The sequence below is a fragment of the Microcaecilia unicolor genome, chromosome 8 (assembly GCF_901765095.1).
Source record: "Microcaecilia unicolor chromosome 8, aMicUni1.1, whole genome shotgun sequence".
Taxonomy (NCBI): domain Eukaryota; kingdom Metazoa; phylum Chordata; class Amphibia; order Gymnophiona; family Siphonopidae; genus Microcaecilia; species Microcaecilia unicolor.
The window spans coordinates 198,525,794-198,553,645 of record NC_044038.1 but is presented as its reverse complement, the minus strand read 5'-3'; the positions used below and the strand labels follow the sequence as shown (position 1 = coordinate 198,553,645).

The 27,852-nt window shown below is 45.9% G+C and overlaps 1 protein-coding gene across 1 annotated transcript in view; it reads left to right on the top strand.

The window, feature by feature from the left end:
* Positions 1-27,852, top strand: part of COL20A1 (collagen type XX alpha 1 chain) — a 111,310-nt gene that overhangs the window by 32,546 nt on the left and 50,912 nt on the right. The window contains exons 11-25 of the mRNA XM_030213275.1: positions 199-363; positions 1,332-1,504; positions 12,340-12,469; positions 14,360-14,505; positions 15,085-15,208; positions 19,175-19,314; positions 21,435-21,567; positions 21,695-21,864; positions 22,038-22,167; positions 22,725-22,841; positions 23,152-23,298; positions 23,550-23,606; positions 24,947-24,988; positions 26,809-26,947; positions 27,250-27,392. Coding sequence (XP_030069135.1) covers positions 199-363; positions 1,332-1,504; positions 12,340-12,469; positions 14,360-14,505; positions 15,085-15,208; positions 19,175-19,314; positions 21,435-21,567; positions 21,695-21,864; positions 22,038-22,167; positions 22,725-22,841; positions 23,152-23,298; positions 23,550-23,606; positions 24,947-24,988; positions 26,809-26,947; positions 27,250-27,392 — 1,956 coding nt within the window. The remainder of the gene's footprint in view (positions 1-198; positions 364-1,331; positions 1,505-12,339; positions 12,470-14,359; positions 14,506-15,084; positions 15,209-19,174; positions 19,315-21,434; positions 21,568-21,694; positions 21,865-22,037; positions 22,168-22,724; positions 22,842-23,151; positions 23,299-23,549; positions 23,607-24,946; positions 24,989-26,808; positions 26,948-27,249; positions 27,393-27,852) is intronic.

Below are 27,852 nucleotides of genomic sequence, written 5' to 3'. Positions count from 1 at the left end.
TCTCTGAATATAAGGAGGATGGAGGTGGGGTAGGAAGGTGCAGATGGATCTCCTCTACTCCTTCTTCCATGGCAGAGGTGCTGTGCTGTGTGTGAAATTTATCTGGAGAAACCAAGAGGAAGTTGCTGTATTTCTTGATCCCTTTTGAACCAGTCATCTGACTTGTTCCTCTCCCTTGTGCCTTTGTGTTCTGTTTAGGGGTGAAGAATGCAGATGAAACAGAGCTCCGACTGATTGCTTCAGACCCCCCAGAGCTGACTGTGTATAATGTCCTGGATTTTCCCCTTCTAACCTCCCTTCTCCCCCAGCTCACCCGAGCCCTCTGCAGCAGAATCAAAGACAGAAGGAAGGTGGAAGGCCCAGGTAAAACTTGCCAGTCCTCTACAAGAGGCCAGAGCTATTCCAAGGCCAGCAAAGATGGGATACATGGCCAAACCTGAGCCTTGTTAAGGAGGTTTCCTGTATATACACCTGGTAAAAGTAACCGTCTCTTTAATTCCCTCCACTACCTATGCCTGCAGTACCCCAGTGTCAGGACCTCCTCTGGATGGAGAGATTAGGCCTTGGGCAGTTGAGTAAGACAGAAAATGGGCAGGAGCAGGAATTAGGCATGAAACAGGAATCACAGGTAGAATGGAAACCAAGTGTAGTGCAGAAATCATGCATGAAGCAGGAATCGAGCGTAAAACAAGTGGAAAAGAACTTGCACTGAAGCTGGGCTAGCAGTAGATTCAGGTCTAGCCACTGAAAATTGTGAAGCAGCAAGGATGTGTCTGGCTGAACTTCTTATATACTACCAATGATAAGATACACCTGTTACTGATCTAGTGGGCTTCAGAGGCAGGCTTCTCCTTCTGCCCTTTGAGATCACATTCTAGGAGCTCAGGTTGCAGCTAAGCAGCCTCCACGGTTCAGCCACAAATCTGTAGGCGGGTTTAATTCCTGGGAAATCTTTACAGGCTGGAGAAGCAGAGAACCTATTTCTTAAGGCTGTTCTGGGATTTCTTAAGGTTCTCTGGGGCCTTCAGCAGTGATTGTAGATGGTCAACTCCGGAGGGTGATAGAGACTCACCCCTAGAGATGTAGAGCATTAACTCTCTTGGGGTAAACATCAAAATTGCCAGCATAGTGTTTTAATTATTGCCCTCAAAATGAAGAGAAAATTCTTTTGCTCAATTTTCCCCACATTTGAGGTTTGTGCAGTTGCATTACCAGATACAGACTGCCTCTCATGGTCTAACCTTCACCTTTCCCAAATTGTCATCAATGGGGTGCTACACTCTGTTACAGTAAATGGGTTGTACTCATAGGCAATACTCTAATACTTGTAGATCGTCCTGCAAAAGCCTCACCTGTAAGCAGAGCCTCCCATCCCAGCCCAACAAACCTGGTTGTGTCAGAGGTGACCCCTTGGAGTTTGCGTCTCAGCTGGACTTTGCTGGTTCAGGAGGTTGAGAAGTACAGGATAGTATATTACCCCTCACAGGGTGGTACATCCAGAGAGGTGAGTGAAAACTTTGTTTTATTAGTGTGGGGAAATGGGGGGGGGGGGGGGGGGGGGGAGATATCAGTGGTATTCTTTATACTGTGACTTTCATCCAAGGCAGACTCTATAATACTTCAATCATAGAACTGCAAGGAAAGTTCATGCAGCCACCTCTGAGGTGGAAGGAAATGATGCTTTTATCAGTCTTCCACACATTACCACGGAGTCAACTAGAACAAGTTTATTATCACAATAACTTAGGCAATCACAACATCCAAAAATCTGTCTCTTCTGGTCAAAGAAGTGTTTGGACCGGGCTGCGGCCCACTGGAGGTGGTCCTGAACTCTCTTGCAAATGTCATGGAATGTGGTGATAGTATGCTGCAACTGGGGACGAACTTGCGTAGGAGTAATGGGTGGTGGCAGGCGAGGGTGACATCCGTAAACTGTATAGAATGGGGAAGTCTGAGAGGCGGAATGCAGGCTGTTGTTGTAGGCAAATTCGGCCCAAGGCAGCAAGGCGGTCCAGTCATCCTGGCAGTGGGTGGTGTACGCCCGTAAGAAGGTTTTGAGGGTCTGGTTTACTCTCTCCGCCATCCTGTTGGTTTGGGGATGGTAGGCCGATGAGAAGAGAGTAGTGATGCCAAAGGTGGAGCATAAAGCCTTCCAAAATCTCGATGTAAACTGAGAGCCTCGGTCGCTGACCATTTGTTGGGGTAGGCCATGTAGGCGGAAAATATGCAGAATAAAATGAAATGCCAGAGAAGCAGCCGTGGACAACGATCTCATCGGTACAAAATGAGCCATGCGGGAAAACCGGTCAATGACCACCCATATGACCAAGTTTCCCTGGGAAGGAGGTAAATTGGCGATGAAGTCCATAGAAATGTCTTGCCAGGGTTGTTGGGGTACCGGTAAAGGTTGCAGCAGTCCCCACGGTCTCTTATGAGAAGACATGCTCCGCGCGCAGACAAGGCATGAAGAGACATATTGGAGAATGTCTTAGGCCATACGTGACCACCAGTAAGAGCGAGAGATGAGATGAAATGTTTTCTGGAATCCAAAATGCCCAGCAAAAGCAGACGAGTGTCCCCACAGTGTAGAACCCTCCTCCAAAGTCGTGGAGGAGCTGTAGTCTTACAGGAGGTGGAGGCTCCAAGGATGGGGGGAACACATGCAGGGTTGAGCATGAGATATGGCTCCACCTGGTCTTCGAGCGCTTCAAAAATTCAGGAAAGTGCATCCGCTTGGACATTCTTCTCTGCTGGGCAGAAGGTCAGGCGGAAGTTGAACCAGGCGAAGAACAGGGACCAGCGGGCCTGATGAGGATTCAATCTAGTAGCATTCTGGAAGTAGAGGAGGTTCTTGTGGTCTGTGATCACCGTCACTACTACTACTACTACTATTAAACATTTCTATAGCGCTACTAGACTTACACAGCGCTGTACAAATTAACATGAAAAGACAGTCCCTGCTCAACAGAGCGCTGCCCCCTCTAACAAGTACCGCCATTCCTCGAATGCCATCTTGAGTGCCAGCAACTCACGATCCCTGATTATGTAGTTCCGTTGTGCAGGAGAGAATTTTCAGGAAAAGAAGCATGGGTGTCGTTTGCCAGAGGACAGGGTCTGGGATAACACTGCCCCAGCCCCCAGGGAAGAGGCATCCACATCCACCAGGAAGGGTTTAGATAGATGGATCTGGGCTGCGGAGCACCGGGGCAGACAGAAAGGCTTCCTTCAGGGTGGAAAAGGCAGAAAGCGCTTCAGGGGATCAGTTTCTGATGTTCACCCCCTTCCTAGTGAGGGCCGTCAGAGGTGCAGTAATCAGGGAGTAATTCTGAATAAATTGTCGATAGTAGTTGGCAAATCCCAAGAACCTCTGCAGGGCCCGGAGTCCCTGGGGAACCGGCCAATTGCGGATGGCTTGAAGCTTAGCTGGATCCATCTGGAGACCCTGAGCGGTCACCATGTACCCCAAGAAGGGAATCACCTGTTGGTGGAAGGCACATTTCTCCAATTTCGCAAAAGGCGGTGTTCTTGGAGTCGTTGGAGGACCTTTCGAACGTGGGATGGATGCTCTTGCCAAGAGGTGGAGAAGACTAGGATGTCATCAAGATAGACAATGACCGAAGTATATAGCAGGTCTTGAAAGATGAAATTGACAAAATTTTGAAAGACCGCCGGGGCGTTACAGAGGCCGAAGGGCATGACTAGGTACTTGAAGTGACCCTCGTGAGTGTTGAAAGCTGTTTTCCATTCATCCCCCTCACGAATCCGTACCAGGTTGTAGGCTCCCCGCAAATCCAGCTTTGTCTTAGCCCCCTGTAAACGATCAAACAATTCTGGAATTAAAGGAAGTGGGTACCGGTTCTTAATCATGATGTTGTTCAAGCCCCGGTAGTCGATACAGGGTCGTAAAGACCCATCCTTTTTGGAGACAAAAAAGAACCCCGCTCCCATTGGTGACGCGGATGGTCTAATAAACCCGTTCTGTAGGTTTTCTTGAATGTAAAGGCGCATGGCCTGGGATTCCTCCAGGGAGAGGGTATATAATCTGCCTCTGGGCGGGGTTGTCCCCGGGAGCAAGTCAATGGGGCAGTTGAAAGATCAGTGAGGCAGAAGAGTGTCAGCTTCCTGGATACTAAACACATCTTGGAAATCCTGGTATTCTTCGAGTAGGCTGGCCTGAGAAGCCTGCAGAACTCGGGGGGAGAGCCGCGAGGACTCTCTTAGGAGGCTTCATAGGCGGGAGACATGTCTGGAAACAACGGGAACCCCACCGGCCGATCTCCCCAGTGGACTACTCAATAGTGGGTGCATGGAGGCGCAACCAAGGCAGACCCAGAATTACCGGGTGAATAGCTCGAGGGAGTACCAGGAAGTGAATCATCTCTTGGTGCAGGGCCTCTACTTGCATAAGCAGGGGTGAGGTGACCTGGGTGATGGCTCGAGGGAGAGTTGACCCTTGAATGGAGGCGACCTGTAGTGCCGGTCGGCAAGGGACCGTAGGCCTTCCCAACTGGCCCAGGAGACCTGCATCGATGAAGTTTCCCCCTGCCCCTGAATCCAACAGGGCCACGGTAGGGACACAAAAACCCAGCCCTTGCAGAAGTACCGGAGCAGACAACAAGTTATCAGGAAGGGAGGACGACCGACCCAGTGCTCCTCCCTTCGCGGGGCCTGGGCCGCGGCGTTTCCCAACTTGTTCGGACAGGCATTCACAAAGTGTCCTGGCTGCCCGCAATACATACAGAGATGGTTCTTGCGGTGATGGGATCTCTCAGCCTCAGAGAGGCGGTGTCGCCCAACAATCATGGGTTCTTCCTCGGTTTTAGCAACCGCCTCTCCAGAGGCATCAGGTGAGCCAGGACGAAGCGGCCGGGGAGTGGGTCTTGGAACCAGTCGTTGAGTAGCCCGCTCTTGGGCCCTTTCCTGGAACCGGACATCGATCCGGGTGCAGAGGGTAATGAGTGTGTCTAGGGTCGTGGGACGCTCCCGCCCGGCTAATTCATCTTTTATACGACTCCCCAAACCCTGCCAAAAAAAAGGCCGTCAAGGCCTCCTGGTTCCAGCATAGTTCAGCGGCAAGGGTCCAAAACTGGAGAGCATAGGCCCCTACCGAACCTGTGCCTTGTTGGATATGCAACAATTCTCCCGTGGCTGAGGAGGGACGTCCTGGTATGTCTAATACCATCCAGAATCGCCGCAAAAACTCATCCAGATCTGACAGAATAGGGTCCCGCTGCTCCCAGAGTGGAGAAGCCAGGCCAGAGCCGGACCTGAAAGCAGGGAAATGATGTAAGTAATCTTCATACTCTCTGACGGGAAGAACCCTAGCTGCATTTCGAGGAGCATCTGGCACTGATTCAAAAAACCCTGGCACGCCGAGGGGGTTCCGTCGAAATGAGGCGGTTCTGGAAGCCGCAGGCCAGGAATCGGAAGAGCAGGTCTGGGGCCTGGGGCACTGGCCGGGCGCTGGTTCTGGAGGGTGGACATTTGAAAGCAAACGTCTTGGAGGACACTTGATAGTCGATTCAACTGGGCCTGCTGCTGCTGCAACACTTGAGCCAGGTCCGCCATCTCGATCTTGTCCGGCGAACTCATGGCTTCGGCTTACTGTTGCGCTAGTGAGTCCTTGAGCTGTGCGAAGCACTGGTGAAAAACCCGTGCTTAGCTGGCGGCTGAATAATTCCCAGAATTTCACCTGAGACAACCGCCGTTCCCCGGGGGTTGAGCCCCCAGGAACGGGCGGCCGGCAGGACTTCCGGACGCGGCTGGGATCTAGGACAGGCAGCGAGCAGTGGAACTGGAAAGTAGATGGACTTAGATCGAAGCTGGCCGCAAGCAGGGAGTATTCTGGTTCCAAATGGAGGTCAGGTTGGGCGGCAGGCAGAGAGTAATCAGATTCCAAGCTGAGGTCAGGTCAGGCGGTAGGCAAAGAGTACTCAAATTCCAAGCTGAGGTCAGGTCAGGTGGCAAGGAAAGAGTAGTCAAGTTCCACAGCAAAGGTCAGATCAGGCAACAAGCAAACCGTAGTAGAAGTCACAAAGGAGCACTGCACTCTACCAAAGTAGAAGCCAAAGCAAAGCAGTGGTGAGAAGTTGCCCATTAAATAGCCCTCCCTATCAGGGGAAGCAGAATCAGCTGGGAGGAAGACCCTCGCCCCCACCATCTGGGAAAACCGGCACCAGCTGGCAGGGAGAGCTCCCCATAGGCTGCCAACGAAGGAGAGGAGAGAGCTGGAGCCAATCCCGCGGAGCTGAAGGCGGGCCAAAGATCTCAGCGTCCCACATGGTGAACTGACCGAGGAATCCCTGGAGCGCCAGACTAGCCAAGATGGCCGGTGCTTTGCCTCGTAGGAGAACCACCCCCGGAGGCATCGTGAGCAGGCAGGAGGGCAGAGAAGCCCTGGGGCGTAGCAGCAGATAGGAGACGCATCGCTATGGGGCGTCTGGAGCAGCAGCAGGTAGGGGAGTTCTCGGAGCGCCAGACCTGCCAAGATGGCCAGTGCTCCGTGTTGCAGGAGCGCTTCTACCTCGGTGAGGAGCATGACACAGAGTAGTGGAGTGTGAACTTGGATTGCAGGTTCCCAGGATTTCTCAGCAGGTCCATACCCTTTCCAGGCAATAAGGTATTGGAGTTTTTCCTGTATTCTCTGAGAGTCTAAGATGCTCTGGACTTCATACTCCGCATCAGGGTCAACATTAACAGGGACAGGTATAGCAGGTACCCCATCTCCCCTCCTCAGCACAAGGGGTTTCAGGAGGGATACATGAAATGTCATGGACATGCAGGATAGCGGTTAACTTCAACTTGAAAGACACTGGTCTCACCTGACAGATGATAGGGTATGGTCCAATGAATTGGGGGGCAAACTTGGTGGATGGAGTTTTGAGATGAAGGTTCTGGGTAGATAGCCAAACTAAATCTCTAGAAGAGAGCTGAGGGGCTGGGTGCCTCTTCTTGTCCGCCTGCATCTTGTACCTTTCTGTGGCCTGACACAGGAGATCCTGTGCACTCTTCCACACATCAGTGAGTGACTTAACTGTAGCTTCAGTGGCTGGTACTGTGGACATCTGAGGTATGGGCAGGTGTAACCCCGGGTGTCGCCCAAATATGATTCGAAATGGAGAAGTTCCCGTGGACTTGATTACATGGTTATTATAACTAAACTCGGCCTATGGCAGTAGTGGTGCCCAGTCATCTTGCCGGGCCAAAACATAACTGCGCAGGAAAGACTTTAGGACTTGTTTAACTCTCTCCATCTGTTCGTTAGTCTGGGGATAGTAGCCTGAAGATAAGTTCACTTCAATCTGTAAAGTCCAACAAAGATTCCACCAGAATCTAGAAATGAACTGAACTCCACGATCAGAGACTATGGTTTCTGGTAGGCCATTCTGCCAAAAAATATATTTAAAGAATTGCTGAGCCAATGTGGGCACTGATTGCAACCTGGGTAAAGGGATAAAGTGGGCCATCTTGGAAAATCTGTTGATGACTACCAAAATGGGCATCAGACTCTGGGAGGTCCGTAATGAAGTCCATAGCAATATGGGCCCACTGTGTCTCTGCTATAGGCAGAGGATGATGAAGGCCAGGGATGAGAATGAGATGGTTTGTGAAGGGCACAGACAGGACATGAGATTACAAAGTCATGCAATATGGGCCCACTGTGTCTATGCTATAGGCAGAGGATGAAGAAGGCCAGGGATAAGAATGAGATGACTTGTGAAGGGCACAAATGGGCACAGACAGAACATGAGGTTACAAAGTCATGCACATCCATCTTGAACTGTGGCCACCAATAAGTTCGGGATATCAGCTGCAGTGTCCCTCCAACTCCTGGATGGCCAGCGAATTTGAAATTGTGGCCCCACCTCAATATTATGTCCCAGAGTCATTTTAGTACCACGGTCTTGCCTGGGGTTATTGGTACAGAGATGGCCACCAGAATCTTGGCCAGGTCCAGGATGATCTGGAGATCAGAACTCTTGTCCATAGCCTCAAATGACTGAGAAAGAGCATCGGCTCTGATGTTCTTCTAGGCTGGATGAAAGACTACCCGAAAGTCAAATCGTGTAAAAAAAGAGACCATCGGTCCTGGGAGGTTTGAGTCTTTCAGCCTCCTGTAAATACATGAGGTTCTTGTGATCCATGGTTACAGTGAATAGATACCTATCTCCTTCCAGCTGATGATGCCACTCCTCCAGGGCCAACTTGATGGCTAACAATTCTTGATTTCCGATAGTATAGTTCTTTTCTGCAGGTGACAATTTCTGAGAGAAGAAAGCACAGGGTAACAATTTGCCTGTAGCATTTGAATGAGAGAGACGGCTCCAACCTCCACGGTGGATGCATCAACCTCAATGAAGAAGGGCTTTTCTGGGTTGGTCCATTTGCATTGGCTCCCTGGAGTCAGTGGTTGTGGTAACTTTAGTAGGTGTGCCAGGGGCATGCCGGAAACTGGGTGACAGATGGACGTTTTGCGAAAGGATTGCCGCTTCTGAGCCAGCTCTTGGAACTGGATGTCTATCCAGTTGCAAAGGTGAATGAGGTCATCCAATGTCATCAGGAGATCCCATCCTGCCTATTCATCTTTAATCTGGGGTGCCAGACCCTGCCAGACACAGCTGCAAGATTTCATTATTTCATTCCAGCTCTGAGGCCAGGGTGTGAAACTAAATGGCATAGCTGTCCAGTGTTTGCAACCCTTGCCGCAGTTTGAGGAGCTCAGAAGCTGAGGAGATGTTCTCCGGTTCCTCAAAGACTCTCAGAACTGCTCAAGGAACTTGTGTAGGTTATTAAAAACTGGATTGTTCCATTCCCAGAGTGGAGACACCCCTGTGAGGGCTTGAATGGACAGTAGTGAGATGATATAGGCCACTTGAGCTCTATCAGAAATGAAATCCCTTGCCTGAAGCTTGAAGATTACCTGGCATTGATGGGAATCCTAAGACCCCCTACAGGTCTTAGGGCTCCCATCATACTGGGGCAGAGGCGCAAGCCAGATTCCAGACATTGCAGGAGCAACTACCGGAACAGAACTGTCTACCGAAAGTGGGGGAGCCGCATCCTGTGGCACCGCAGGCCCAGGAAGGTGGTCCATACACAGGGTCAGATCCTGGACTGCACCGAAGAGTTGATAGAGTTGGCACAGAAGAGTTGCTGGAGTTGCAGAAATAACCAAATTATCAATTGGAGGTGTATCAAAAGGTCCTGCTATTCTGCTCAAATCTAATTCTTTATTTGGCTGCTACAACCTCTCTCATTCTCTGCACAAATGAATCATTCCTCGACTAATGGATCAAGCAAAGCCCATCATAAGGAATAAGAAAACCAAATAGAAATCCCTGTAACATTTTAGCAGCCACCCGATCAGAATAACCTTTATACCATAAAATTATTGCATTAATATTAATTGGAGATGGGGCCGTGCATAAATTTCCATGAGGTAATTTTTTTGCCAGACAAAAAGGTAATTCCCTTTGCACACTGCTACCTACCATTGAACATTTGAAAACAGGGTGATTGTTTGAATCTACAGGAAGGTCTATCACACTGACACGAGTCATTTCAGCCAACCAAATATTCATATAACCCCAAGCATCTAATTTTTTCTTAGCCAGACTGTTCCTGAACTGCTCATCATAATTTAACCAAGCCCATCCACTATAAGTACGATAAGCCCTTAAAATTAAATCAGAGTACTTCAACAATCCAAGATGTAGTTCTGGCTTTTGCTGCATTCACGATACTGGAAAGCACATTAAAAGCAAGTAGCCAATTAATAATAGTTCTACCCTCGTGTTCCTTAGATAAATATTCTGATCTAATCTATCCATAATCTCATCAGAATCAGAGGATGAGGATAAATCAGAAGAGTCCCATGTATCCGAGGAGTTCCAAACCTCATAATTATATCCAGTAGATTTCTTGCCCAAGCAATGCATACTCTTCTTTCTGTCAAAGCATTCACAACATTCCTGAGACGTTTTACATTTTTTTTTAGCTCTTGTTTTTTTTTTTTAACCTTGCACCTCCCCATCTACCTTTATGCTGTAAATTCTGAGACTCTCCTGTACCCTCAGTACCCAAAATTGTGTCATTGCACTGACCTTGAACAGATGTGCTTCCTCATCCTGCTCCTCCTCTGCAGGCAATTTATTTGTAGACATGGCTGACTCAGAGAATGTTGCATGCAATAACTCTCTATAGATTCTCTAATTAAAGAAACATCCTCTTTATTGCCTTCAAACTCACCAAAAACTTCTTGCCTTGCAACATTCCTTTCTGGAACTTTACCCATAATTAATCTGTGTTTGGCTCCAGCTTTACCTGTTTTTTGCGAATGACTAAATCCTGCTAATTGCATTTTCTCATTATCAACAAATTTCTCTTGTTTTTAAAATTAAACACATACCTGGAGCCGAGAATGTTGATTGGGAGTCTTCATTCTTTGATTTTTTTTTTAGGAGCCATATTAAATTCCGCTCTGATTTACTTAATTTGCTTAGCTTCTATATGCCTAAAGGAAGCCCTTAATCTACAACTCAGGAATTAACAGCCAGCTTATTGATCTTGCGCTAAAACCCAGGACATTTACTCCCTGCTAACTTTAAATCAACATACAGCACTTCTCTCTCACACAGCAACACTATGGGTCAACCAAGAGGGCTAAATCACCTACCACCAAACATTCCTCTCAGACCAATCTGAGTGCCATGGAGAAAGGTAAGGACTATGGCAACTTAAACAAAGCCCCACACAATAAAACTTTCGCTCTTTGGCTCCCCAAAAATGTGAAAACTCCTTCACACTGCCTTCCCACCTTACCTCCTGCCTTCCAGCAGCGACCAATTCTGTTTTCCCACTCTAGCCCTACTCACCCTTCCCCCCTCCTTATCACAGCTAAAACCCATGGTTCTCAACATTTTTTAATAGATGTGCTCAGACAGGTTAAGAGCCCTTCCCCTTAATTGTCTCAGTCAGGCTATCTTATGGTTAGTGAAACTGATTACATTTGAGAAAAGTGAGGCACAGAGCTGATAAATGATCTGCTCCTAGCAGCAGGGCTGAGATTCCTGACCCAGGGATTAGAACCCATGGCCCCCTTGGAACAGCCAGGAGAAATGTTAGATTAAAGAATTCCCTTTAAAGAAGGTTTGTTTTCTTGTCAGTTTGTTGTTGCTGATACAGACCTGCTTACTTTCCTTCTTGGTAGCAAACACTGGGGACCTGCAAAACTGCAGCTGATTGGCATGTGATACCCCCACATCTTTAGAATGGAGGTATGGTGTATTCAGTCAGATGAAAAATCCCATTGGGACCGATTATTTTCAAAATGGTTTATCCATGCTGAGCGGGCTGGGAAGGGATATTCAAGAGCATTAACTGGGCAGTGGTAATGAATGTCACCTCAGACTGCTGCCGTACTGTCCAGGAGGAGTCGGAGTAGTCCTAGAAGTTATGCGGGTAATGGCAGTATTTGATGCCAGTGCCTGCATAGCTAACCAGGCAAGAGGAATGGCTTAAATAGCAGTTTTGCTTTACCTGGTTTAACTATGCAAGTAAGGCACTGAATATTGGCTGTATCCCCATAACTTCCAGGTACCACCAGTGACTTGAATATTCAGTGCCAGTGCTTGACCATGTCCAGTATGGAATATCCACCTCTAATTTAACCAGCAGGGGTAAAGCTTGTTTAAAAAGAAAACAAATAAACTCACCTCTGCCAGCTGAATATCAACCAATTTGGATTTAGCTCAGGCCTTTTCAGTAGTAGTTCAAGATGAGTTACATTCAGGTACAGTAGGTATCAGTGGCGTTCCTAGCGGGGCTGACACCCGGGGCGGATCGCCAATGCGCCCCGCCCCCTGGGTGCAGTGCCCCCCGGATGCAGCACGACGCCCCCCCGGCGAAAGGACACCCCCCGTGAAAGAACCCCCCTGGGTGCACGCTGCTGGGGAGGGAGGGGGGTGCCGCGCGCGCCTGTCCGTTTGTTCCATGCTCCCTCTGCCCTGGAACAGTTACTTCCTGTTCCGGGGCAGAGGGAGCATGGAACGAATGAAGGACAGGTGTGCGCGGCACCCCCCTAGCGGCTTGCACCCGGGGCGGACCGCACCCACCGCCCCCCCTAGGAACGCCACTGGTAGGTATTTTTCTGTCCATGGATGGTTCACAATCTAAGTGGCTGTAGCTATGGAGGGTTAAGTGACTTGCTTAATTTCACAAGGAGCTTTGGCAGGATTTTAAGCCTGGCTTCCCTAAGCATTAGCCTGCTCCTCTAATTATTAGGCCACTCCTTCATTAAGCAGGTCTTAGCACATTGTCACCCATTTTGTTTTTCTGCAGGTGATCCTAGGTGGGACATCCTCCACTGTTCTGCTCCTCAGTTTGAGCTCGCAGACAGAGTACCTGATCTCTGTATTTCCCATCTTTTCGAATGGTGTGGGAGAGGGTCTGCGCGGCATTGCCTCCACGGGTAAGCATTCCGCCCTGTGACTGCTTACAACACAATGATGAACCTTGACACAAACTGGAATAGGAATGAAATGGTTCCCCTCTGGTCTCTCAGAGAAACATTGAACATGCATGCAGAGGCGTAGATGGGGGGGAGGGGGGGTGCAAGGGGAGCAACTGCTCCCCCAAACAGATTTCAATTAAAAATCTTGCTGCTCTCTCTTATTGCTACTCCCACCACCACAGGTCTCTTTCCCGTTCTCTCCTGATCAAGCTCTTACAGCATTTCATGTTCATTGGCAGGTGCCAGCACTATCAGCTCTAAAAACAAACTGAAAGTATGTGGGATCATTTTCTGCATGCGCCACTACTGCTCTGCTGGTCACGCCCCCTCTGATGTAAACTTCCTGCGTTGGAGGGAGTGCAATTGGAGGAGCAGAAGTGGCACACACAGGAAAATGGTCCCGTGTGCTTTCACTTTGTTTTTAAAGCTGATAGCGCTGTTGCCTGCTGACAAACTTAAGAAATGCTGTAAGAGGGAGGAAGAGAGAAAGGGGATGATGCTGAATGGGGGGGGGGGGGGGGGGGGGAGGATAAGAGAAATTGAGAGATGGGGTAATTCCTGATGGGGGGAGAGAGATAGCGAGAAAGAGATGAGGTCATGCTTGATTGGGTGGAGAAAGAAAGAGACAGTGATGATGAATGAGGGGGGAAAGAGACTGGGGCAACATGATGTTAGCATAGAGAGAAAGAGAGAGAGAGAGGGAGATGGGGTAATGCTGGATGGGGGAGGGGATATAGAGTGATGCTGGATGGGGAGGACGAGAGACAGGGTGATGCTGGGTAAGTAGAGAAATAGATGGGGTGATACCGGATTGGGGTCTTTTTCTTGAGTGCTGACTCCTAAAGTGGACCCTAGCATCAAGTAACTATGATTTGGCTTATTCTTCCCAAAGCGCATCGCTTTGCATTTGTCCACATTAAATTTCATCTGACATTTGAATGCCCAGTCTTCCAGTTTCCTAAGGTCTTCCTGCAATTTTTCACAATCTTCAAGTGTTTTGACAACTTTGAATAGTTTTGTCTCTTCTGCAAATTTAATCAGCTCAGTCGTCGTTCTGATTTCCAGGTCATTTATAAATATGTTAAATAGCACCAGTCCCAATACGGATTCCTGCAGCACTCCACTATTCACCCTCCTCCATTGAGAAAAATGGCCATTTAACCCTACACTTTGTTTTCTGTTTTGGGGGCCAGGAAAAAGCAGAGTTGGAGCAGAGACTGTGTAATAATGGCAAACTGGCTAGTAATGTATGAGTAATGGGTAAATAACCATTCCCATCTTAATAAACTCTCTGCTCCACTGCTGCTATCCCATATACAGTTTAAATCAGGCCTTGACCCTAAAGGTTCTGATAAACTGACTTTCACATTTCCCTCCCTTCCCCACCTCCCCACGTGCCCGTGTCTGGATCCAGGTCCGATATCTCTCCTTCAAACTTCTCACCTGCCCGCTGGGTCGTCCAAAGGCTGCAATGAGTCATGGCAGAGGCAGCGCTGAAAGCTGCCTCTCTGGCCAGCAGGGCCTTTCCTCTGCTATGTCTCACCCAAATGAAGTTGCATCAGAGTTTAATCATGATAGGAGGGGGATGAAAAGTGGATGTGGTAGATAGGGTGATGGTGGAGGGTGCAGCAGCATTTCAAAATTGATGGAGATTGTGTGTATGAGGGGCCGCTATTTCTGTTACTCCAGCCATAATTGATCCTACTTAGATAAGACAAACGTTTTTCAATATTATTCAGTTATGTATATGATCGATTCTTCCAGGGCTGACAACTTTGGACTTCTCTAAGGTCTCTCAGATTTTCTACCCTTTTGAGTCTCTTGTTTCCCTCATTTTTGTCCCTGCAGCGCCATTGCCTCCTCCCAGTTCCTTGAGAGTATATGATGTAAGACACGACACACTACGTGTTGGCTGGCAGCCAGCTGATGGAGCCACTCAATACTTGGTGCTTTGTTCTCCAGCTTCAGATGGATTGGAGCAGGATGCAAGGGAGGTGAGGTTTAGGGCAAAAACTAGACTGTACATTTAGGCAGGTGACAGACCCACCTTGACCCCCCCAGAGAAAGGGAACTGGTGTTCATGTTAAGCATACCCTCCAACATGCTCCATCACCAGTGACAGTAACTTTAGTCTCCAGAACTGTACTGCAGGTATTCTGCTGTGTATAGAAAGAATGCTGCCTGTAGAGTCTGGTGTGAGGAAGAGTGTATGTCTGTGTGTGTGTGTGTGTGGGGGGGGGGGGGGGGGGGGGGGGGGAGGGGGTTGATTTCTTTCTCACAGCAGGAGGTAAAGAACAAGTTTGGATACCAACCTGAGGCATAAGGGTCCATGACTGCTATCACTAACAGGACTGTACCTAAACGTCTCATAATTTCTGAGGTACTTACAAATAGCCACCACTATCTAAATTCATACCTGAGGAAGTGACTGCAGCTTTTCCTAGAAGCCTAAGGATTTTGTTTGATGTCCCGTCCCAAGCCCTCTTTCCTCTCTAGGGCAGCCCTGTTGACAGAATTGTTTATAGAGCCCCTTTCTAGCACTGCTCTCATTTTTCATCCGTTGTGTATTTTAGGTGAAAGTAGTGGACACAGAACTCTTGCTGGCTGGCTTATCTGCCAGTACGGAGTACTTGGTGACAGTATATGCACTCTATGGAGAGGAAGCCAGTGAACCCATCTCCATCCAAGGGATGACCTGTACGTGCCTTTTTTTTTTATCAGGGGTGGTGATGGCTGGAGGAAGACAGAAGCTTCATTAAGATAGTCTTAGCTACTTGCTAGGTGACCCTGTGGTCAGTGCTCATTCAGGTTTCACCACTGGTTGGAATGTTTTCCTGCAAATGCTAGCTAGTTTTTACTGTTAGTACATTTAGCAAATCTTGTTATGTATTTCAGCGTAAACTCATTACTTAGAGGGCAACTAAAACCAATTGCTTCAGTTTTGGCCAAAACCAAATCTGCGACAGAAATCACCGCTTGGTTTTGGCCCAAACTGAAGCTGAAATTGAATCTGGATGCTAGGGCCCAGCCCACACACAAAATGAGCTTGCAATTACCTCCTTCCCTCCCCTACATAGAATGAGCCCCCTCCCCCAAACAGAAAAAACGCCCCTCCTCCCCTGGCCTACCAATAGTAGTCTAGTGGTTTTTAAGGTCAGGAGCGATTCCCAGTCACTCTTGCTCATGTTGGCTCCACTCTCAAAACTGCCACTAGAGATTTTGGCAGCCATTTTGGCAGTGGGGAGGACACAGGCAGGAGTGAATGGGGATTGCTCCTGCCCCGACTAGCCACTAGACTGCTAGGGGATGCATGGTAGGCCCGGGAGGCGAACTTGTTCTGTTTGGAGAAGGGATTTTGGAGACAGGATTTTGTAGACCTCAATCATATCCTCCTTCAGCCGTCTCTTTTCCCTGTTCTACTCCACTCAGGATTTTGTAGACCTCAATCGTAACCCCCTTCAGCCATCTTTTTTCCAAGCTGAAGAGACCTAACCTCTAGTCTTTCTTCATGTGGGAAGAGTTTCATCCCCTTTATCATTTTGATCGCTCTTCTTTGAACCTTTTCTAATTCTGCTATATCTCTTTTGAGATACAGTGACCAGAACTGAACACAATACTCAAGGTGAGGTCATACCAGGAAGCAATACAGAGGCATTATAATATTCTTGGTTTTATTTTGCATCCCTTTCCTAATAATTGCTAGCATCCTGTTTGCTTTTTTGGCTGCCGCTGCACACTAGGCAGAAGACTTCAGCGTATGGTCTATAATGAGACAGATCTTTTTCTTAAGTGCTGACTTTCTAAGGTGGACCCCAGCATCAGGTAACTATGATTTGGATTATTCTTCCCAATGTGTATCACTTTGCATTTGTCCATATTAAATTTCATCTGCCATTTGGATGCCAAGTCCTCCAGTTTCCTAAGGTCTTCCCATAATTTTTCACAATCTGCATGTGTTTTGACAACTTTAAATAGTTTTGTCATCTGCAAATCCATTCCAATTTCCAGATCATTTATAAATATGTTAAATAGCACCGATTCCAATACAGATCCCTCCTCCACTAAGAAAAATGGCCATTTAAACCTACCCTCTACTTTCTGTCCAATAACTAATTCCTACTCGACAGGACATCGCCTCCTATCTCATGATTTTAATTTTCTCAAGATTCTTTCATGAGGAACTTTGTCAAAAGTTTCTGAAAATCTAGATACATATCAACCGGCTCACCTTTTTCCACATGTTTATTCGACCTTCAAAGAAATGAAGCAAATTGGTGAGTCAAAACTTCTCATGGCTGAACCCATGCTGACTGTGTCCCATTAAACCATGTTTGTCTATGTGTCCCGTAATTTTATTCTTAATTATAGGTTCCACTATTTTGCCTGGCACTGAAGTCAGCTTATCGGTCTGCAATTTCCCGGATCACCCCTGAAACTCTTTTTAAAAATCGGTGTTACATTGGCCACCCACCAATCTTCAGGTACTATGGATGATCGGTTCACCAAAGTATTTGGACAACAATCTAAACAACAAAAAGAGTTAGCAGTTCTAGACACCAAAACTCTTACTTTCTTCAGTGTAACTTCATGAAATGATAACAAAATTTTGTCTACTTTACAATATCTAGGACTAGTTAGGTTTCTTACTATCTGGAAGAAAGCCTGTTGGTTCATATGTGAAGGGCCTATCAAAGATGAATAATAACTCTTTCTAGCTTCAATGAGTTCTCTTTTATACAAAGTAAATGTCCGTTTCCAAAGTATCTTATCTTCCTTATACTGAGTCCTTCGCCATTTCCTTTCCAGTTTTCGGTACTCATGTATCATATCATTAAGTTGTTCAGAATACCAAGGAGCAGTTTTCTCCCTTGATTTCCTCCTTACAACAACAGGAGCAAGAACATCGAATATTTCTAAGACTTTTGGAACTATTAGGGTGGACCTCTAGCTCTCTCACTCTAAGTTCCATTTTTTTCTACATGCCTTTTCCCTTTGTGTCATTATTTTTATATTTGTTTCGGTGTCTCTTCCTGGACTTTGTTCCCTTTTGTCAACACAGTTATAAAGCCAGTTTAGGAACAGTGACACCTGGCAAATGCTAATGGCACTGCGGAGTCCTCAAATTTTCACTCTCACCCTCTGCAGCTTTTGCCCTGGAGGCTCCTGTTCTAATTTTCTGCTTTGAAGTAAAGACAACATGGACATGTCCTTATAATGTGTTTAATTTTCAACCTGTCTTACAGCACCACAGTGCCTTCAGCCCTTTGCTTTTTATTTGGGTGGTAGGAGAGAGGAGTGAATCAGAGTTTGCATTCTACATTTCAGAATTAAAGTGGTTTTTACAGCTGGATGTGGTATTAATGGGTATTCTTGCCCTTTGATATTTGAGGTTTCTGGATCCTCACCAGCACATTTGTGCTGCCACAGAAACCTCAGAAAGCAATTGTCAGTAACTCTTATTAATGCATTTAAAGATGGTAGGATTTTGTAAACCATCAAATTGATGTAGAATACACAACTGAATAGCAAAATGATCATCCATCAGCTTGGTGGACTGACTAATTGTTTTAAAGCTCTCTGCTCATGAAATCTTTCTCATGCTTCATCCCTGAACCTTCAGAACCTGCCAGAGGTGCCTCCCACCCCCACTGAAAAGCCCTGAACACCGAGTCTTCAGAAAACCAGACATTTTGCAATGCAGGACATCTCTTGTCCTACAAATTTCTGCCTGAAACCCTTACTAAAACAGCATGGCACTCATCAAATAACCAAACCACTCTGTAATGAAGGAGGACTCCTGTCCTACCAAATTCTGCCTCCCACCCCCAGTAAAACAGCTTGGCACACTGAGTCTTCAGAAAACCAGACTCTCTGTAACAGAGGAGATCTCCTGTTCTACAGAACTGAAGACAAGATAACATGCCCCTCCCATATGTATTCATATCTGTCTCCAGTGCTATCGCATGGTGACACAGTATTTGTACGTAGAGCTTCAGTGATAATGCTGGTGCTAAAAATGTGCCCATTCAATTTGCTCACAATTGCTCTTACAGGCTTGTCTTCACTGTTTCTGTTGCACCTGGGGAGAGAGATTTTCAAAGCTGCTTAGCTGGGTAAATTGACCTGACTGATAATTGACTCCCCCCCCCCCACCCATACCATCAGGCTGGAAGTATAAATGAGCTTCACTGTAGGGAGGAGGGTGTGGGGATCTTTAGCTTAGGAAAGGAAGACAGCACACTTTTATGGGATTTTCAAAAGTGCATGTGTTTTCCTACCCCCCCAAAAGTTTTCCTCCCCCCACCCAAAAAAAAATCACTCCTGCAAGTAGACGACACAATGTTATTGGCTTCATTCAGTACAAAAGTTCAAGGCTGGCTGATTTTCAAGAGGAAAATTGTTAGCTACAAAGTATACATGGTAAATGATTTGGCTACAGCTTGTGCTAGTTGAAAATTGTTCCCTGAGTATGGTGGCTCCTGAGCTGAGTATACACATTTAATTATGGATTCAAAAGCAGATGATGTGTGTTTGAATGAGAAGTCTTCTCAAATCTGGATCTGAGTAAATTGAATTTGCATGGAGGCGGCTGGGACCAGAGGCAGTGGCACTTTGGTCATGCCTGCTACCCTTGTAATGCTCTCTTTTTCCTGCTTGTTTCAGTGAAGGTTCCTTCCCCTGTTGATTTGAAGGTGACACCAATCTCTGGAGACAGTGTGGCAGTGACATGGAAAGCTGCAGCTACTGATGTGTCTGTGTATCAGATTAAATGGATTCCTCTCAGTGGCGGGAAGCCCAGTGAGGTACAATGTGGTATAACACTGCCTATAATCTGATAGAATGGGATTTGACCTAGGCACGTATGAAACTGAATGCTATCTGTGAAAATGGACTGTCAGGAACCTACCCGCTTGCTCTGTGTGCAGGGAAAAGTAGATACGCACTTCCATCCTCAGTGGCCTGAAGTATTCCTGGGCATAGGGCAGGAGGGAATACTCTATAGGCAGTTTTGGATTTTCAAAGCTATGCATGTTGTATTTTGCTAGAAAGAGGCACAGAAGTGAGCAGGTTCTTTTTCCTTCAGCATTTTTCAAAGGAAATATATATGTGTACTTTGCGGCAGTAGTGCAGTTCAAAAAGTTTCCTTTAAATACACTCGGAGGAATACAAAGTATTTTTTCAAGTAACTTCATTTTGTGGGCCTACACTTCTTGTAGCTCATGGGAGTCTTCCTGGTCTCTGACTGTTTTTATCCTTTTAATGCACACACATGCTCTAATATACAGACAGTTCAAATCTCACACTTCAACATCTACAAGAAGATTCTGTTTTTCTGAATTTCAACTGTTTACTTGCCTGAAAAATATAGATCATTTACTTACAGCACATAGCTGAAATCAGAAGCCTGCTGCCCCAGGGCAAGAGCCTTTAAAGCAATGATCAAGGTTCCTGGAAAGTGAAAGTAAAGTCCTGAAGAAGATGTTGAATATTGTAAAGATGGAGATATTTGGTAGAATTAAGAGACTGAGAAGCAGGAAGCTGAGTTTGTGGGAATGAAAATTCACCTTTAGGAGGAGAGAGTCTGCCTTGAAGAATGTTGGAGGGCCAGAAGAAGCACCCACAAGGCTAGAGGGCAAGGAGAGGGCAGGGCTGCTGGGGGAGGGGGGCAAAATTCCCCAGGCCTGGCCTCCAAGGAGAGCCCATCGCCAGGCCTTCAGAGGGTGCTGACAATCACTGTGGACATGGGAACAAAATGTTTTACCACCCCGCAGGAATGGTAAAAAGTTTTATTCGTGCAGTAAAAAATCTCTTCCTCCCCGCAGGTCTCACATACAGGATCCTGTAGCTGTCAGTGATCACAGCCAGAGGCCATCTCCGAGTCCGAGGCCTTCTTTCTGTTGTGTCCTGCCCTCTCTACTGCAACTTCCTGTTTAGTGTCAAAACAGGAAGTTGAATAGAGAGGGTGGGACACAGCAGAAGAAAGGCCTCAGAGATGGCCTCTGACTATGAATTGCTGCTGCCGGCTGCAGGAACTTATAGGTGAGACCAGCGTGGAGGAGGAAGGGAAGAGAGAAAAGTGGCAGTGGCAAGGGGGGTGATGCTGGTGGGGCCCTGAAGATTTTTTGCCCCAGGCCCAGCTTTGTCTCTTGGTGGCCCTAGGAGAGGGGGAAATTAAGCTGAGATCCTGAGTGCAGCCCTTGATTTGAGGGGAAGGACTACATCAATCTGTCAGGGGCTGATCCATCAGAGCACAGATTGTAAGGACAATCAGAAAATAACAGTGAAGAGATGAAAGATTCAGGCTCAGCTGAGAGGGAAAGGTCACATGCAAAGGAATGATCACTAGGAGTAAAGATTACACTCTAAGCAGGGGTGGCTGCAGTAAAATGCTGGACTACATTACGCACAATGCACTGGTCACATACTACTGCGGGAAGTAACAGTGACATTGAAGATCCTAAGAAGTGAGTGGCATTAAACACATGTATTTTTTTTTTATTGGCTGTGTGTTGATTTGATTTTAAATTGTGTATGTTATTTTGTTACCTGCCTTAGATAAAGGTGGACTATAAATATTAAAAACAAAAACATTTTAAAGCCATAATAGTAAGACCAAATATAAAGCATGTACACATTACTGTGTTGTGGGAGGGGAACATTGGGACCTTTTTAAAGACTAGAAGAAAGACACAGAGACTGTGCCCAAAATCTTGAGTCCCTGAACTTTTAATTTGCATAAAATATGGATGGCTTGGGCTGCCCTCATATATGGCGCTTTTGTGATTTATGTAAGGTAGGGACGTGCCTTCATATTGGTTGAGTTGACGAGTTGAGTTAGGGGTTACAGAGGATGGGCAGACTGGATGGGCCATTTGGCCTTTATCTGCCATCATGTTTCTATGTTTCTGTGTTCCCATCATAGCTTTCTGTGGCCGGGATGCAGGAGAGAGCCATTCTGGTGGGTCTAAAAACAAACACAGATTATCAGATCTCGATTTTGGCACATTACCAGGATGGGGCCCAGAGTGATGCGGTGTCCATCCGGCATCGTACTGGTGAGTAATGGATTTCAGTCTTTCTCTGCCTCTGAGATTGCTACCCTGATGATAGGAGTGTGAGGGCACAGAGAGTGGGCAAGATACAGTGCTTTCTCTACCCCAGACTCTTGTATTACTCCACCAGGATCTCCCATGCTTTCTGAAACCTCCATCGGCCATCATCCTCCCACAAACCTGCAAATTGTCCCAGAGACTCCCATCAGCCTTCACATCCATTGGGACCCCCCAGATAATCATGTCCAGCACTACAGATTGACTTACTCTTCATCAACCGGCAGGCAGCAAACACAGACAGTAAGTCCAGGGCATTTCCACATGTGATTTGTCAATAATTTCTTATCTGAGGCCTAGCTGCTTTCATCACCTATACTAAGACATAATTTTTCTGTAGTGAGTGGCTGTATTTCCACGTGTCGTTGTGACTCCTCTGCTATTGTGAATTGAATGTTTTCTGCCCTCTACTGCAGTTAATTGTCTCTGGAAGAAGCACCAGTGTTGTTGTTAAGCCATTGATACCAGACACGCTATATCAATTGACCCTTTCTGCGATATATGATACTGGAGAGAGTGCTGTTATATCTGCCACTGCCCGGACCCGTGAGTCAATCACATGTTGTATTCATTCTCACTTGCATAATCCCTTTGAGCTACAGACACTAGTCACAAGATAGACTGATTAAAAAATGGAGGAGACTCCTATCCACAGATAGTTTGTGAATCTCTGAACCTGGAAGAGCAAGTGGAGGAGTGGCCTAGTGGTTAGGGTGGTGGACTCTGGTCCTGGGGAACTGAGTTTGATTCCCACTGCAGGCACAGGCAGCTCCTTGTGACTCTGGGCAAGTCACTTAACCCTCCATTGCCCCAGGTACAAATAAGTACCTGTATATGTAAGCTGCATTGAGCCTGCCATGAGTGGGAAAGCGCAGGGTACAAATGTAACAAAACAAAAAGAGGGCCATTAGTCCTTAGCAGAAGTGACTTAGTCAGTGGAAACTAGTAGATAGGAGGGGATTCTTCTGCTGAATAAGACATAATCAAGTGAGCTAAAAGAAGACTTTGCCCCTAGTGCCCCACAAGTTGAGGCAGTAGGACCTCTGTTAGCATTTGAGGAGTGCTTTCAGACAGGACACTGACTTTTTGGTGCTGTTTTTCAGTGGTGCTGCATGTTACTGACGTGACTGTGTATGAAGCTGAGCAGTCCAACCTATGTGTGAGATGGAAACCCAGAGCAGGAGCCACAGCCCATAGGGTGGTTATTCAGGCATTTAAAGGTACGGTACAACATTACCAATGATTCATCTGCAAGTCACAGAGTACCCTCAGACAACTGGAAATGTGTGTGGTGAGCTGCTGTGAAGGGCCTGTTGGAGTAGGATTGAGAGTGCTTCTCAGAATAGTAATGGACTGATACCCAGGGCTTCCAAAGGTGGACATTTAACCCCAAACTTTCCATTTTCTGCATAGGTGATTGATGAAGTATACAGTATTTGTTAACTCTTAAATTGGGGCTTTTCTCTTTGGAAAAACCCTTGTGCAGTGAACCAGGTTTGATCCAATGCTGAATGTCCTTTCTCTACATAGATGGAAGGCAGAAGGAGGAGATACTGAGCCCTAAGTCTCACCATCACTGCTTTAGTGACCTGGAGCCTGAATCCACCTATAAAATCAGCGTGTACCCTCAACATCAGGGTGTGGAGGGGAAAGCCAGCACTGTCATTCACTTCACAGGTACTGTTTGCCCTGCCCAGCTCTCTGCCATGTTTCCTTCACCAGCTCTCATCTGAGGCTTCTCTTGTTCCCCCGCATAGCTCTTCCTACCTGGCAGCAGAATCAGTGTCAGAGGTGAGCTGTGGTGAGGTCTCTATAAGAGTCCTGTCAGAATACTACAAGTCACAGTACACTGTTCTGCAGTCATGGCATTCAGTTTATCATGAGACATGGGACGAGACTAATACTGATACTCTGTTTTCACCTTACAGCTGCTGGTTCAGCTGAAGTCCCCCCAGCACAAGGATTTGTTCCACCCAGGACAAATGGTAAGAAAATTGGGCAGATTAGAAGGCTCTTATGGATTTTATCTGCCACTGTTTTTCTACAGTCACCTGTGATTAAAAACCTGAAATTCCTCTTTGTACACTCCTGCCTGTCTGAGATACTGAGAAAGGAGTTCATGAGAAATGTATAGTTTGTTAGCTTTAGTCTGAAGTAGCTTACACTACTACCTATTGCAAATACCGTTTGTAAAGGCTTTTTTAACTGAGAGTTTTCCCTCAGATATGTGGAGCAGTAATAGTCCTCAGGCACCTCTTTCTCTTAACATTGTAGAAGAGGTTTTCCTTGGTTTTGCCTCCAGCCTTGAGCTCCTCCCAATATGGGATTAACTGCCAAACGATGCCACCCTATAAGTTATTACATCCCCATAGCATGCCAATGTTTGTTTGCTTTATTTAGAATTGTCTTCCCACAAAGGTGCCTTAGGCGAGACACTAGTAAAAAAAAAAAAGTAAAAAGCAATCATACTAAATAAACAACGATACAGTATAAAGAACGATACAGTAAATAAAATACATTCCAAAGTACCCAATTTGCTTATATAAATTAACAACAACATCAAAAAAACTCACAAAGCCATAAGCCCACCCGCATCTACACAAAATACAACCCTGTAAAGCAAGAACTGTGGCAGTCTCCTAAATTGAACAGGGGCTGAGCTAGTAACAAACTCCACTACCGAGCAATGCATCCCACCTCAACCCATCAGAAGTTCTCCAAAATCTGTACTGTTACCGGGAAATGGGCAGCGCAAGAGAGGGAGATCATTCTGAATCCATGAAGGGCCGTAAGCCTGAGTATAGCGTTAGGAGGTAATTCTATAAATTGGTACCTCCATTTAGGTACACCATTGCCCTGGGCTGTGTGCCAATTCTATACTGGCATCTTAGTTGACATGGGTGACCTCCTCAGTTTAGGCATGCATTCATGCACCAAGTGATGTGTATAACTGATAGTATTCTGTAAGGTATGCACATCATTTGGAGACATGCCCATGCTCCACCCATGTGTGTGCTATCCCTTCAGTTATACGTTATAGCACTTAGGTGTTATTTTATAGAATAGCGCCTATTGCACATTTGCATGTGACTGGCATGTACATCTAAGGCATCAGTTTAGAAAATTTCCTTCTTAATGCCTTCTGGTAAGGAAGTCATTGGCTTATAAATCTGAACTCTTTGAGAGCCTTTTCTAAAGGGCTCTGCTACAAGTCCCTGCAGATCTGATGCTGCTTCCTAAGGGTGCAACGGTAACGTTTTCATGGCAAAATCTAAGGGACTATGTTGGAGTCTTTGTGTAAATTTAATTTCTTTTTGCTTGACAGTCTGTCCTCCTCTTGGCACCAGTGAGGAAGATCCCAGACGAGGTACTGCCAGAGTTCTTTCTGTCCTTTTTCATGTATTTTGTTTTATGAACTGTTCCTCTACTGGGAATAGGTTTTCTCAGTTCTGAGTTGAGGACAAAGCATATACATTCTATCTAGAAGCTAGAATGATGCTTATACAAGGCCTTACTTCTCCTGGTTCTGCTCTGCAGTGTTGCCGGTAGGTTTGGGAGCATAACCTCTCTTCACTGCTATAGAGGTTCCAACTCACATTGTTTTCTGTGTGTAGCATTTGTGTATAAGTCTTATCCTATCAAAATTATGGAGTTCTCAAGTTTTATTTATTTTAATGGTTTCTTTTATGTTTTATTGTATAAAATTGTAAACTGCTTTGGTCTATACAAGTTAAGCGGTATATTAAATTTTTAATAAACTTAAATATAAACATTTTAACTGAAGTGCAACATCTTTTTTTTTTTTTTTTTTTTACACAAGGGCTAAACATTTGTGCTGAGGGGCCATGAGTCAAAAGTTTACATAATATGTGGCATGCGTCCTAGCCTGTGCTATAAATGCTACAGCAAAGGAATCACTTTTGTAGGGTAAATGAGAATGAATACCTGTCCCTTTTAGACTAAACATTATCTGGTTATCTCAGTGCTTGCTACTGCAGCAGATAACTGTTTCAGGAATTAAAATTTTAAACCCTGCAGCATGACAGCTATTAATCTCAGCAAAGGGAGTCTGACTGTCTGAGTTTAAAGGAAGAGCTGGGTTAATGCCACAGGGGTGACACTGACTCTCTACATTGCAAACCAGAAAACCCCTGCCTAGAAGCACAAATGGTAGAAACAGAGAAAGACACTGTTTTCTTGAGACTTTTCTTGTGAATCTGGGCAGGGAGGGTAGGTGTTTGTCTCAAAGCTGTGGTTACAGGAAAACTTGTTTTAGAAGAGACTAAAGGTGGCATCAACATTGGAAGAAAAATGCTCTCTAATGTTGTGTTGGTCAGGGAGATTTCAAGATTTCTCAGGCTGGTTTCTCTGCACATGATCTAGGAAGGTGCTCTCCCTGTGAAAAGTTTGGCTTCTTTCACAACTTAAATAATAGGGAATAGAAGAAGTTGACTATGGGTAGTTTGGACCAGAGCTCAGAAGGGATGTGCACTGGAAAAAATGTTCATTCTTTTCTTTCTGTTTTGTTTTGAATGAAAATGTTTAAAAAAAAGATACAAACAAATTGAAACAAAATTCCAGTTATCCCCCTCAGCCCCCCTCGCCTCTCACCCCATCCTATGGATTTCAGTGGTCGAGATGAGGTTCGAGCAGTACTGAGTTGCCCTTATCCTGTTTCTATTTTTCAAAATGACTGCCACCCTTCCAAAGTTGTTACCATTTTGTAATCCAGCAAAGGCAGGGTAGAAGCAATTGGGGAATGCTTCTATTCCATTTTGACTATCTAAACCCATGGATAATGCAAGGGGGTGGGGTAATATCTCAAAGGCCAAAGAGACAGCCAGGATTTTTCTTGTATTTATACTAGATCCAATCCTGGGATGAGACAATGGACATCTTATGCACAAATGGATACATCCAGATAAACAGAGCACCTATTTTGTCACATGCTTTATGATTTTTGATATAGTCTTATAACACCTACAGTACACATCAGATGGTCCTTGCTCAATAAGCCAGGTCAGAACTGAATGAGAATGGGCTCAGAAGCAAATGGCACTGAGACACCATGATCTAGTAGGGTCATGCACTGAATTCTACCTATAATATTAACTGTAGGCCATGTATTCCTTCTTCATTTAAATATGTTTGTTTCTGTTATCTTCTTTATTCTTTTTGTTTCCCCAGGAGTTGACATGATGGCAGCATTTGGGCTGGTGGAAAAAGAATATTCCTCTATAGATGGAGTTGCAATGGAGCCATTTATCTTCAGTGGGACTCGCACATATACCCTTCATGAAGATATTCAGCTAACACGACCAACGAGGTTGGTTAGTAGGAAGAACATAATTGAGTACCGCCTGGTTTTCATTCTTCACAATTCGTGTCAGCATCTCTGGACTGGAACTTGGAAATGAAGGTTGACTGGGGATAATTGGCCAGACAGCTATGTTAATAATTATTTGGAGAATTTCCTGATTAGCCCCAAATATAGTTATCAGTCTAAGTTCTTGGAGCTGCATCTTTCTATCCTTGTCTCTCTCATACATGGTCTTTTTGCTTCTTCACCTCCCTCATTGTGTCTGTATACTGAAAATTTAGGGTCATCTTTTGTTGGCTGTCTTTCAGAGAAATCCATCCAGATGGAATTCCTACTGATTATACAATCAGCCTTCTCCTCCGACTTCTTCCCCGCACATCCAAGGAGCCCTTTGCTGTCTGGCAGATGGTGGATGAGGATCTCCAGCCACTCCTTGGGCTTGTCCTTCACCGTAAGCTTCCTTGATTGCTTGGATAGATATCAGCTGCTCACCACTTCAGCCCTTCAATAAAAGTTTGTAAGGAGTAACCTGGTTTCTGCTTTAGTGGTGAATTGCAGATATTTCTGTGCTAGTAGTGAGAGGTGATGAGTTAGAGTGTAATAAAGTAAATAGTCATGTCATCAAATATAATAATTTAGAAGTCAGGGAGCTATATGAAGTAATAGAATGAAGAATGGAGGTGCTAGTGAGGAGTACCAGCCTTTGGTTCAAGAGCCACATGTGCAAAATGCAGTTCTTACCTTCTCATCCTGGGACATAGGTGCTGGACAGAGAAAGGGATAGAGGCAAGGAGGACAGAAGTGGATTGGGGCAATGGAAAAACTGAATAGGTAGGGGATACTAGTGCTGGGCAGAGAGGGGGCACAGTAGCATAAGGGGTGGAGTGCCATTTATTTCCAAAGAAAATCCT